General features: G+C 37.6%; 1 protein-coding gene and 1 non-coding gene across 2 annotated transcripts in view; one reads left to right on the top strand and one right to left on the bottom strand.

Moving 5' to 3' along the window:
• Positions 1-12,821, bottom strand: part of Rgs5 (regulator of G protein signaling 5) — a 46,631-nt gene that overhangs the window by 14,033 nt on the left and 19,777 nt on the right. Inside the window, exon 2 of the mRNA XM_042677332.1 lies at positions 5,021-5,131. Within this exon, the coding sequence (XP_042533266.1) occupies positions 5,021-5,131 (111 nt within the window). The remainder of the gene's footprint in view (positions 1-5,020; positions 5,132-12,821) is intronic.
• LOC122106103 lies at positions 2,525-2,646 on the top strand. The gene has a single exon (XR_006147118.1). It is a non-coding gene; the product is annotated as a small nucleolar RNA SNORA3/SNORA45 family (small nucleolar RNA).

Below are 12,821 nucleotides of genomic sequence, written 5' to 3'. Positions count from 1 at the left end.
TTCTTCTGGCTAATATAAAGGAGTTCAGGAAGAAATAATGTCATGGGGAGGTGCACCAAACTTTATTACCAGATCTCCTTTATCCCAAATGGTCTTGTTAGAACCAGGTCAATATTAGTAGCATCACAGCCAAGATTAAATTCCTGAAAAGGACATGTGCAGAGGGTATGCCTGGGGGTGAAATCAGTCCAAATGGATTTAAGGTCCTAGTCAAACATGACATATCTCCCACAGCTTGCATCCCAGTGTCCTGATGACCAGCCTAGGAGGTAACAGTTCATCCTGTCCTGATTCTCAGAATTTGTCAGCCCTCATTAAGTCTGACTTCTTTGGGAACAAGATAGATGCAGATCTCTAAATGACCAATAAAGCATCCTGGCTTGCAAGGTCCCAGCTCACCACAGAGAGAGTAAGCACAAAGTCACTGTGTGGACTGAGGGAGAGGAAGCTACTCCAAATGACAGGACAAATAAGCATTTATAGGAATGATTAACTGTGTGTTTTATAGTGCCCAGTGTAAATGCTATCTGGTTGGGAAATGACCATAGTACGTGGTGCTGGCAGCTCTCCTCTCCTTTCACCATTCTGACCATATTTTACTTGCCTAAACTCCCGGTATGACAATGGTGTCCTTGCTGCTGGAAAACTATAGCACATCATCCATAGAGACCCCTTCCCATCCCACCCTATCCCGTGGCTTGTCCCCCCACAGTGGCATCTGAATAAGTGACCTCTGTTGTGATGATAAAGATGTATGTGCAATTGTGAGTCCATATATATGCAACAGTTTTCTTGTTTCTCCATCTATCACCCACCCATGATTTCCAGGTCAGTACTGGCCATGGGATAAGGGCTCAGTAAATGCTAATGGACTTGAGATTGATCCTGAGCAAAACTCACTGCAGGATAGACAGCCTCCAATAAATGTAGATGTGTCAAATTTATAAATGAGTGCATGCTGTCTCATTTCACCCAAAGTTTGTCTGGCTATTGAAAGCCACAGAAGAAGATTAACTTATATTTAAACAATGAGTCCTATGAACCATGACTGCACCTGCTCTCTTGCTGTCAATTCCATGCATGGACTGTAACCATGCAAAGTGTCTTAACTATTCTATGTGCCAGAAGTGGGATTTTTGTTTGTTTGGCGTGGCTTTGATATTGATTTTGTTTTTTTTCCTTCTCTTTTAAATTTTGTGTTACTGGGGATTAAATTCAGGATCTTGCATTTCCTAGGTGAGTATTCTACCATTTGAGCCATGCCTCCTCCTCATTTTTTAAAATTTGGTTAAATTTTAAAGAGGGTCTCAGATATTTCTTGCCAACTCTAGCCTGGGCTATGATCTTACTCATGCCTTCTCTCCTGAGTAGGTGGGATTACATGTGTGTACCAATACCTAACTCTTATCACAAACTAAACTTACGTGGCTTACTAATTTTATTTATTGTTCATTTTGATGACCTGCCACAGAGCCTTGGTGTGTGTGTGGGGGGGAAGCACTTAGAGAATTTTAACAAGGAGATAGCTAGTGAGCTGCAGACAAATCAGAAAAGGGGCCTAGGAGGAAGAGGAGGAGGGAGAGAGGTAGATCGGGGCAGAGGAGGAGTTTAAAGCCTAATGAGAAGACAAAGAAAATGTTAGAAGTACATATAGACTTTGAGAGTTCTCTGAGAAGTGAATGTTATATGCCAAGGGGCTGGAGAGCAGAGATAGTGAAATAGGGAAGGGTACTTGTTTGCTCCAAGTGAAGAAGACAAGATCTGAGGAAAAAGTGTTGTTCAAACTAGTAAATCTGAAACCAAAGCTGGAGTTTGGTATAGGAATATCAGCTGAAGAGTTGTTCAAACTAGTAAATTTGTAACCGAAGCTGGAGTTTGGTACAGAAATATCAGCAATTGTTGTTTTCTTGACTTTGTTCTTGTTTTTTTAAATTTCCCAATGATTCAATTTTTTTTTTTTAGTTTTTTTATTGTGAACTTACTGTACAGAGGGGTTACAATTACATGGGCAAGATAATGAGTACATTTCCTATCAAGCATTGCAGCCTCCTCCTTTGTTTACCCTTCACATCCCTTCCCAGCCTCCCTCTGCCCCCTACTCAATCCTCCCCCCCACCAAAGTTGTAAAGTTCATTTTCGGCATGACAACTTGTACTTCTCATTGCTGCAACGGGTCCACCTGTATCCTTATTTAAAGGACTTGTTTTTCCCCTTCCTCTCCACAAATTATACTGACTATTTTTTTTATTCTTAAGGTGAACTACAGAGGAGTTACAGTTACATAAGTATAGTAATAAGTACATTTCTTGTCAAACTTGTTACCCTTTCCCTCATTTTTTCTCCTACTTTCTTTTTAATCAATCAAGAATTGAAAATATATTAAGCAACTGAAATGTTTCCTAAAAAATAAGAAAGGTAAGCAAGATTAAGAACACTTTCAGCCCAGAGGGTTAATTTTTCCTCTGAGAGAATACAGGTAGATTTTAAAAAGGAATGATAGAAAATGATGAGAAAATAAAAGTTGATGGAGTTCATGTAGGAAAAATTTTTATCATGATATGTTAGAGTTCTCGAGAGACTCTTCTGGTCTTGACTCACTGGTGGGGTCAGCCAGGGTCCCCATTTGTGTTCAGATCAGAAACATGTCCACTGGAGGGAAGACCTCCTTCATCACCTTTAGATAGTTGGTATGTGCTATATAGTATGTTGTAAATCTTCTTCTGTCCTTCTAGAAAAGCAAAACAAAAGCCAAATTCTCCTTGCTAGATAAAAGTCAAAGAAATTTGCCCAACATGAAGGTTTGGGGATTTGGAAGAGTTGGGGGTTATGGATTTGGAAGAGAGTGAAACACTTAGTAGTCACTGTAAAAATTATAGTAAACAACAGAGAGAAAAAGGAAGGAGATTCTTTAGGGATGGGAACATCTTTCCGGAAATAAATCAAATTTTCAGAAGGAGAAATTGGATGGAAGGCAAGAGAGGTAAATAACCCAATAAGGGCAGCACAAGTTTGCTTCTGAATCTATTTAGCCAAATAGTACAAGTGTTTATGTGGGACATTAACCTGCAGAATCAAAATAGGAAATGTAGGACTATATTTTTTAAAAAATTATTCCACTAGTCAACAATTACCAAACTATTTCCTTCAAAGTAGACCTTTTGATCTGTTCCTACTAAGAAATGTCATTCTTACTCTCCATAAGTACTCTGAGCCTCATGCTTTCCATTGAATTAACTATCCTTTTTTAAAAAAATTTTGCAGAGCAATAAACCCAATTATGCCCCACTTCCATTTTGAGATCACTTTGAAGTAATGAAAAGAGAAGGGAAATATCCACTTAGGATTTTTTTTTAAAGCATAAGGCATTTCTTTATCTGCCAACCAAGTCAGCTATATTAAGTTGAAGGTCATTTGGGCAAAAGATGGGTTAGCCACTTTCTACAAATGTTAAATTTAAAATGAGAAATGGAAGTCAGAGTTTCCTGTATTTTCCTATGTTTCTGTGATATCAAAACTTGCAGGAGGCATAGAAAAGTTATTATTACATTGGCTTTTCCTTTTCCATCTTTCCGTTCTTGAATTCTGCGTGTAACTATACTTTTTGAAGGGAAGATGAAGAGGATCTATTTAGACAGGAATGATCTAGATGGCTCTAGAAGGAAGATGAACAGGCAAATGAGGGGCCCATTTAAACTGTGAGATCTAGATTCACTGACATAACATACAGACTTTAGAACCATAGCTTCCTGCCAGATACTAGTAACTTATGCCTGTGATCCTAGCTATTAAAGAGGCTGAGAACTGAAGGGTTGTGGTTCAAAGCTATGAACTCCATCTCCAATGAACCAGCAAAGAACCAGACTAGAGGTGTGGTTCAAGTAAGTGGTAAAGCAAGAAAGCTGAGCAAGAATGGGAGACTTTGAGTTCAAGCCCTGGTACTGGCATATAGATAGATAGATAGATAGATAGATAGATAGATAGATAGATAGATAGATAGACTGACAGATTGATAGATAGATATAGATACACATATATGTCATCATCATATGTCTATACAGATAAAGATCTATATATAGAGAGATCTATCACTATAGATCTATATGGATATATCATATGATAGGTATCATATATAAATACATATTATGATATATTATATGTATGATATATGATCTATTATATGTATCATATATATGGTACATATATATGTGTATACATATATAGCCATATATATATATATTATATTGTGTACCCTATGATAGATTATGTAATATATGTACTACACAGTAGATATATAGTACATAATATACATAGTGCCAGTATCATATGTGCTATATTATATATTTCTATTTCTGTTCATGTTACCTACCATGACCAAGTTAAACAGAGATGTGGAGGTTGCAATGGTGGGGAATAAGAGAGGGAAGACAAAAAAATCTTATCAGGAATATTAACTTATAAATTGGGGAAAATATATGATATACATTAAGTAGAAATAGTACAAGTATTCATTTTTCCCAGAAGTAACAGTCTATCTTTCCTCAGATGGACCTTTGGAAGAAACTATTAAATAGCCTAATACAGCTTTATGAGGACATGTCTTTGTCTGTGTCAACATACTGAGGAAGAGCCTTGGATACTCCTTAGCAGGAGGCTGTGTGCAGGTCATAATGGGATCAGGGAAGTTTCCTAACTGACAGTTACCTAACACTGCATATGATCACATGTTGTATGCTAAATAACTGAGGGATATCTGATGCTATTTTGTGAGATAGGGTCCAATTTTAAAAGAAAAGGCAGGTCTTTTTTTTTACAAAAATTCTACCAGTGTTCAATATTATGCTCCCTGACATGGAACCAGTGGTGTTTCAAAGCCTGCTTATTTACAAACCAACTCTCCAAGGACTCTTGTGATCTTCAATGAAGAATTGAAGGGGATAGTTCTATAGACAGGTGTGGTGCTATCCACTTAAGGAATGGTTGTCATCTGGAAGAAAATGAGTGGAATCCAATCATGACTCACTTTTGGGTCTTGGTTGGCTTCTCTGGCTTCTCATTATAAGGAATGACAAGATCAACAACTGAGTCAGGCTTCTGGAGGAGAATTCCCAACTTGATCTTAATCTCCTTGGCCCTGAAAGAAAAGATATAAAGAGGAACAAGAATACCAGGTGAGCATTCAGATCTAGAGAAGAGATATCTTTCTATATCAAACAGCAATGGACAAAACTCCAAGTCCTTCTTCTTGTTGTGATAGAAAGACCATCTGTGCAGGAATTAAGACATAAAAATTCTAAAATATGGGAAAAGATAGGAAGGTGAAACAAAGGAGAAAGCAACAATGATTGATAAAAAATGTACGCATTACCTTGCCCATGTAATTGTAACTCCTCCGTATGGTATTTTCACAAAAAAAATTCTAAAATAAGCACTTACGAAGTTTTTTTGTTTCTATTGTCTCCTCTTAATCTTAGTGATTTTATAAGTATTCTCTTATTTTTTTATTGCACATGCCTTAGTACTATTATTTATATTTTACAGATGAGGAAAATGAATGGCAGTGAGCCCAAACTATCTACCTCTAGAATTCATCGACGTAATTCTCTACTAGTCTTCTGCTCCCAATCATTGATTACATTTAAGACATTTGGAAAAAATATTGGCAGCAATTAGCTGTATAAGAGGATTTCATTTTAATATGTCCATTTGTGCATACAATTAATCTTGATCAGAGTCACCTTTTCTCTCCGCTCCCTTCTCAAACCAGTCTTGGCACATTTCCTCGTTCCATCTTGACATGTGTGCATAAAGTATTTTGACTGTCCTCACCCTTCATCTTCTTTTTGGTTAGTCTCATCCTTTCCACTTGTACATACACTCCAGACAAGACATGTTTCAACTTTCTAATATGCATTTCTGCTAATGTATGCTAATGTTAGTGTGTGTATACACGCATATTACTATATGTGTTCACATATGTATTTATTTTAGGTTTATCACCCATATATGAGAAAAAACATATGGCCATTATCCTTCTGAACCTGGCTTAATTCACTCGATACGTTGATTTCCAGATTGTTCTACTTCTCTGAAAATATACAATTTCTTTTTCTTCTTGACTAAATAATACTCCATTGTGTGCTTATAGATACATAAATCTCACTATATATATATATATACATATACATATATATATTACTACTAGTCCTCTGTTTCCTTTTCTGTAAAATTTGAGAGTTAGAATAAATGCTTTCCTGAGCCACTTCTCATTATAAAATATAAATATTCTGCTTGATAGTTGTTTACGAAGTTTTCTTTTCCAAGCCCTGGTTATTGCACCATGATGGCTGCTGGAGTATCTCATATGCAGCAAGCCCTCACAGATGTGTGTTGTCTATGGGGAGATGACAGCCATGTTCTCTAGTCTTTGGTAGCTTCAGTATTTTAGTGAATTCTGGGTAGTTCTCCATCAAGGGCTACAATTATTTCATGCTCCATTTTAAATGTAGAATTATGCACCCCATTACTTTAACACAATTCTGAGCTTAGAAAGCACTATGTAAATCTTAAATATTAATCTATAAACAAGTCATTGCATACTAGGAGACCCAGAACTGTCCTTTTCTTGTCAGTGTGAACACTTTAAGCATGCTTTTACATATAAAGCACGTTTATGATAGTGCATTAGGGTTATTGATTTATGTGTTTTTCAAGCTGGGTAGAACTCTTTGAAGGTAGAAATTATATTTTAAATACCTTTTAACCTTTGTGCCTGGCACAATTGCTTGGCAACATAGTAAACCTTCAAAAATATTTGTCAATGTGGGCTAAAAATATCGTCATTTTGGCCCCATAAATCAGTTAACATTTGTCTACCAATCAATGGTAATCATAACCAAAGCTGTGATGGGGCTCACACTGTGGCCAGACAAGATTTTGATATCGTAAACATGACCCTTCTTTAGCCATAGAGAGATAGCAACGAGACAATTTAAATAGAATGGCCGAGGTTAACAAGTATGGATATTAGAAAAGTTAAGGAAACCTACTCTAGCAGCCTGGAAAAGCAGCACTAAATACCTAAGTCTTACATCATGTTTCTTTTGGTACTGTAAATATGATTTCAAAACCATGATTTAGAATTGGCCTCTTTTCCTTCTTATTTCTTTCTGCTTCTGTTCTTGGAAGAACCTTCTCGCTGACCGAAGCCCTATCAGGCCAGGCTCAGTGGAAAAATGACATTATGGGATGTTCTGCTAAGCTGCTTACATAACCTGCTGAATAAGAAGTCTTATTTTGATTATGTAATGTTTTCCTGTCCAGAAATTGGGACATATAGCATAGTGTAGCTTCAGACTTTTGAAATGAGTAAATATGCCCATGCATGGAATCCCTTACCACAACATTTGACATATAATTTTAATTCTGAGAAGTTGGATTTAGCAAAATAATTGTTGTATTCAACCAAACGCAAATTGTGTTTCTTACCTTTCAGCACCAAATCAAAGAATCAAAAAAGTTCCCATGTTACTTAAAAAACAAACAAACATTGCAACAATGAGATATACAAGTTGTTATATTGAAAACAAACTTTACAGCTTTGGTGAGGAGGGGAGGTTGGGTGGGAGGGCGGGGGGAGGGAAGAATGGGATGGGAAGGGGAAACGAAGGAGGAGGCTACAATGCTTGATAAGAAATGTACTCATTATCTTGCCCATGTAATTGTAACCCCTCTGTACAGTATTTTCACAAGAAAAAACACCAAACAGAAAAACCAAAACACTAGATCCACAAGCTTCCATATTCTATCAGTGGAGATAAGAATTAACTGTGTTAATTTATCTGAAATATGAAGGAAATATTATTGAGGGCATGGGAGAAATGCATGTAGAATGTGAGGCTCCCCTCTAAAGGCTGACATGTGGTCTATATGTGTCCCCCAATTCCTGAACATAAAGCAAATACATGCCATAAGTACTTTTAGTTTCAGTGTGAATTAGTAGTAACCACTGTTTAGTTGGTGAATATTTAGATTATCTAATGAAAATACCTCATATGTATTTTCCTATAAGTTTTTCCTCTCTCAATTCCTGTTTTTCTCCCTTTTGTCCTATGAGACAATTGCTGTTTTGTTTTGTTGGAGGTAAGAGCCTGGCCTTAAACTTTCAATTCTCCTGCCTCAATCTCCCAAGTGCTAAAACTACAACTGACACATGACCATGGACAGTTTGAGCCATTTATTTTTGTAAAAGGAAGACAGATATTTGTGTATAATGTCCTTTGCAAGAGCAACAGTCCATAGTTGTACATTAAAGGGTAACTAGAACAAAGAGGATAAATGTTGCAAAAATAATTATTCATCCATTACCTTATTTATTTCTTACGATGTTAATTATCTATCAGGTTTATCAAGTCAGGCTGTCTTCAGTAAGCATACAGTCGATAGCAATTTCAAGTACCTTTTTAAGAGAGGATGTGCAGAAAGCAGCAAGGCACTGGGCAGGAGTACCAAGGCAGTAGGGTCAGGAGACATAGACAAGGCAAAGAGAGGCCTTCTGGGAAAAGAGAGGGGAATGCGCTTGTTGGGATGCAAAAGCAGCCTGTCTGTCCTGTTTGAAAGTGAAGTGATGACCAGGAAGGATAAAAGCTGCACTTGGCCTCTTGTTCATGGAGTGCTGGTGATAAAGGGTTGAACTGAACCCAGCCAGCGGAGCATACAGTATAAATGAAACGAAGAGGAAAACTACTGAAAGGTGTCTTTAAAACAGATCTGTCTCTAGGTAAAGTGAAAGGACTCTGTCATATAAACGCGATGTGTTTCAAATTTTCTTTTGCTGATTTTGGATGCATTTTTCCCTTAGTTCTTTCTATTCTATCTCAATCATTTCTTTTCTTTCTTTTTTTTTTTGGTCCGATTGTGGGGCCTGAACTCTGGGCCTGGGCGCTGTCCCTCAGCTCTTCAGCTCAAGGCTAGCGCTCTACAACTTGAGCCACAGCGCCACTTGCAGCTTTTTCCTTTTTGCTTATATGGTGCTAAGGAATCAAACCCAGGGCCTCATGCATGCAAGACAAGCACTCTACCACTGAGCCACCTTCCCAGCCCTGGATCATTTCTTAAATAGGTGTCTATGTGTTTATGTGGGTGGGGAGCTCTACAAATCTGGTTTATAACAACCTTCTGTAGAAAAGTATATTCTATTTTCTCAGATTAGACACACACAAGACACCGCATGATTGCCCTGAGGATGCTGGGGTCAGAGGAAATGCTGGGCTTTGGAAAACACTGATTCTTAAGAGTTTACCTACTGGCCTAGTGTCTCCTTAAGAACAGGATATTAAAAAAAAGTATACAATCTGAAAAGTCCAATGACCCAATTGGAACTGTGAACCCATTCAGAAAATGAATAATACTGTTACATTTATGTCCACAAAGCAGTAACAGAAGCTAAAGAGTTGACAAATGCTGAAATTCAAACCACTCTAAACATTTTACTCCTTTAGCAAGGAAAAACAGTGTGCACACAGTGTTTTTTCTGCTCAGGATTTCCTGGAGAAATATTTTATCACCACTTTCCTCTTTCTTCTATTCTGGCTACATACCAAGGGGGAATGGAACACGTCAAATAGAATACTAAAATAAACTTAAATTTACTGAATTATTTTCCCCTTTAAAGAGAAAGCTAAATGGACTCGATTTTAAAGTAATTTCAAAAACAACACTATCTGGCAAAAAGAAAAATGAGTTTGTTTACAATTCCAGACTCAGTCTCTGCCTCTATTTGACTCAACACCAGGCATTTTTTCCTGGCTAACTCATATTGATGCTTATTTACAAGAAATAATGTTTGTTACCTCTCATCTTTCTCCCCTTCCTCTTGTTATCCTATTGTTTTACAAAGAAAAGCTTGTTTTGAAATGAAAAACTCAATTGGAGAAAACTGGGTGAAAGTTTAATTACAGTCTCAGAGGAAGAGACTTTTTCCTTGGGATGACTCATATTGTTGATTTCAAGCTGAAAGAGTTTGAAGAATTGTAAGGTTTTGCATTTTTAAATCTGCTTCCTATGGTACTATGGGAGCCAGGAAATGAAAATATGAAGCCATGGACTCTTTAGTGCTTCCTGCTAATAGGTGAATTAAATGAAAAGATTTTTCTCCAGGCATTTGTGAGGAAAGCAACACTAAGAGATACAATGTAATCAGTCTAATCTGTACCTATACCCAGTGTTTCAATGTTTACAAGGATGCTTCCTGCCTTGGAAACATTTGAAACAATTGAAGGACCCATTTCCATTGCCTGTAAACTCTATAATACATATGTAGATATATACTTATATCTACATTTCTAATTATTGAAAGGGGCAGGCGAGATGTACTAATACAAAGTGTAGGCCAGAAACATGTGAAATAACATAAAACTATTTAAAAAATAAAAGAAGTGTGATGGCAAATACTAGATATTCTAACAAAAACCTTTACTGTAATCTCAGAGCCCTTTATATTGTTAGCCTACAGAACTTATCAGTTTGAACTTATATCTCTGCATATATGTTTGATTATTCTCTCTCTCTCTTTCCAAGGTGTGCCAGGTCTCCAAGAGCAGGGTCAAGATCTCTTTTGTTCACAATTGTATCCTTAGCACTTAGCTCAGGAGTCAGAGCTTAATAAGTACTTGATAAAGAGTTTCTGTATAAACTAATGAATGGATAAATTGGTGAATGAATCGAATTGCTGGGTTAGTTAAACTGAAGGTGGGGATGAGGTGCGTAGAATATTGGAGTGTACCGTAATATGACCCATGGAGCACTAGGATGCCTCTAACTTGGTTAACAGGAGAGAAGTAAAACCATTAAATGATTGTAAGGATCACAAAACACCTGTATTCAATTTCCACCCCTTAAAGAGAATGAAAATAGAAAAATGGCTGGGGATAGGGTGTTGGCATCACCTGGCAGTAGACTGCTTACCTAGCATGTGCAATTCCCAGCAGCATGGAGAAAGAAAAAAGGAGAGGAAGAAAGGGGGCAGGAAGGGGAAAAGGGGAGGAGAGAGTAGATGGGAGGAAAGGAGTGGAAGAAATGAGGAAAAGGTAAAGTAAGGAAAGGGAAGAGAAGGGAAGGGGAAAGGGGGCAAAGGGGAAGAGGGAAAGAAAGGGAAGGAGACTTCCTGAACAAACATGCAGTTCTTCACACTATGGAGGACATCCTCTGAGAAAGATGAAAGAGGTAATTGCAAACACTGGAAATCCGAGTGAGGCTAACTCACCAGTAATTAAAGATAATGAAAGTGGCCCAGGGGCATAGACCAGTCCTGTGGTTGTTTATAGAACTGTGACAATCCCAGATAAATTTGATGATAAATTTCAGACTTGTGTTAGGAGCAGTTAAGAATAAAGAAGAGCTACAGGAAAGTCGGGATGTGTAGCAAACGATTTTCAGGACATTGCTATTAGAAGGGTCCTGGCATGGGACAATCCGATGTCAACTGAATCTGGCCCACATCTGTGTGGCAGATGCCCCCTGCTGGCCATGGGAAGGCATGGCCTAAAGTTAGTGAAGAGATAAAGAGAGAGCCAATTTGCTCCAAGCTCTTTCTGAAGAAATACTGCAGGAATGCCCATTTCCGTTAAAGTAAAAAGAGTGTGTCCTTCCTAGCAACAAATATGTGGACAAAATAAACACCAGGGTCCACCATGTTCGTTAGGAAGCAATCAAAATCTGGAGAATATGCTGCCATGGGGCCTGAGAGCGAGAGGAAGAAATGCGATTCTTTAAGTAGTGTTTGGCTGAGATCTGAATCACACAGTACCCACACAGAGGCCAGTAGAGAACGCGGAGCCCAGGAGATGCAGATTGAGAAGCATTGGAAAACACGTGTTAGCTGCTCATTTCGAATTTTGTATCAGTGGAGTTTGTTACATGTAGATGGACTGTGAAAATCCCCAGTGAAATAGAAGACCATACCAGTGGAAAACCAAGTCTATTCTGGAACTCAAGTTCCAAACTTTGTAGGATTCTCTGAACATGATCATTCAAAATCAAGATAAACTGTTGAAGTCAGGCAGAAGGCAATGGTGGTCATTTTGGTGCAGAACGAATGTCATTTTAACATTCCCCCCACATTATTTTCTGAATCACCCTACTTCCATTTGAACTAAAAACAATCCACTCATTGATTTATCAGAGGATGAAAGAGTAGTCATCAAATGCAGTGTGATATCATGCCAAGTACTTAACTTATTACCTGATTCAGGTTATACATTTATGGACATTATGGTTAGCATTTCTCAGGATAGAAAGGCAAAAAAAAAAACAAAAGATGCCAAAGAATCTAAGGTTAATGTATTGTGATATGACTTCAGCAATAACAGTTCTTTTTCTTGTTTTCCAAAAGCAAGTGAATCTGTCCTTGGTAGTGCCCTAAGCTTTTGCTCATGTGAAAGGTTGAATTTATCATAAGCCACTTCAATCAAGAAGATGGCGGAAGAAAACAGACTTGACAATGTCAACTGTGTTAAATGTGTCTCTGGAAAGTATATTCATCTATTTCAACCTTCAAACTTTTGCTAAGTTCTAGTATTTTGCTTCAGGAAGTTCTCCTAGTAACAACTATTGCTCTGTGTGTGTGTGTGTGTGTGTGTGTGTGTGTGTGTGTGTGTGTGTGTGTGTGTGTATAATATACTAGAGTTTTTACTGGGATTCTTGTCATATCTGAAGCCATTGATTCTTAAACACCTTGTTGCCTGATACAAACTACCAGGTGATCGGAATGCCATTTCAGAATATTTTGAGTTGGTGAATCTTTCACATAGTGGTAATCAGAGAAC

Source organism: Dipodomys spectabilis, unplaced genomic scaffold (genome assembly GCF_019054845.1).
Source record: "Dipodomys spectabilis isolate Male_0828 unplaced genomic scaffold, ASM1905484v1 ptg000036l, whole genome shotgun sequence".
NCBI classification, from domain to species: domain Eukaryota; kingdom Metazoa; phylum Chordata; class Mammalia; order Rodentia; family Heteromyidae; genus Dipodomys; species Dipodomys spectabilis.
Note: the sequence above shows the minus strand (reverse complement) of the source record. Positions and strands in the feature narration are given on the sequence as shown.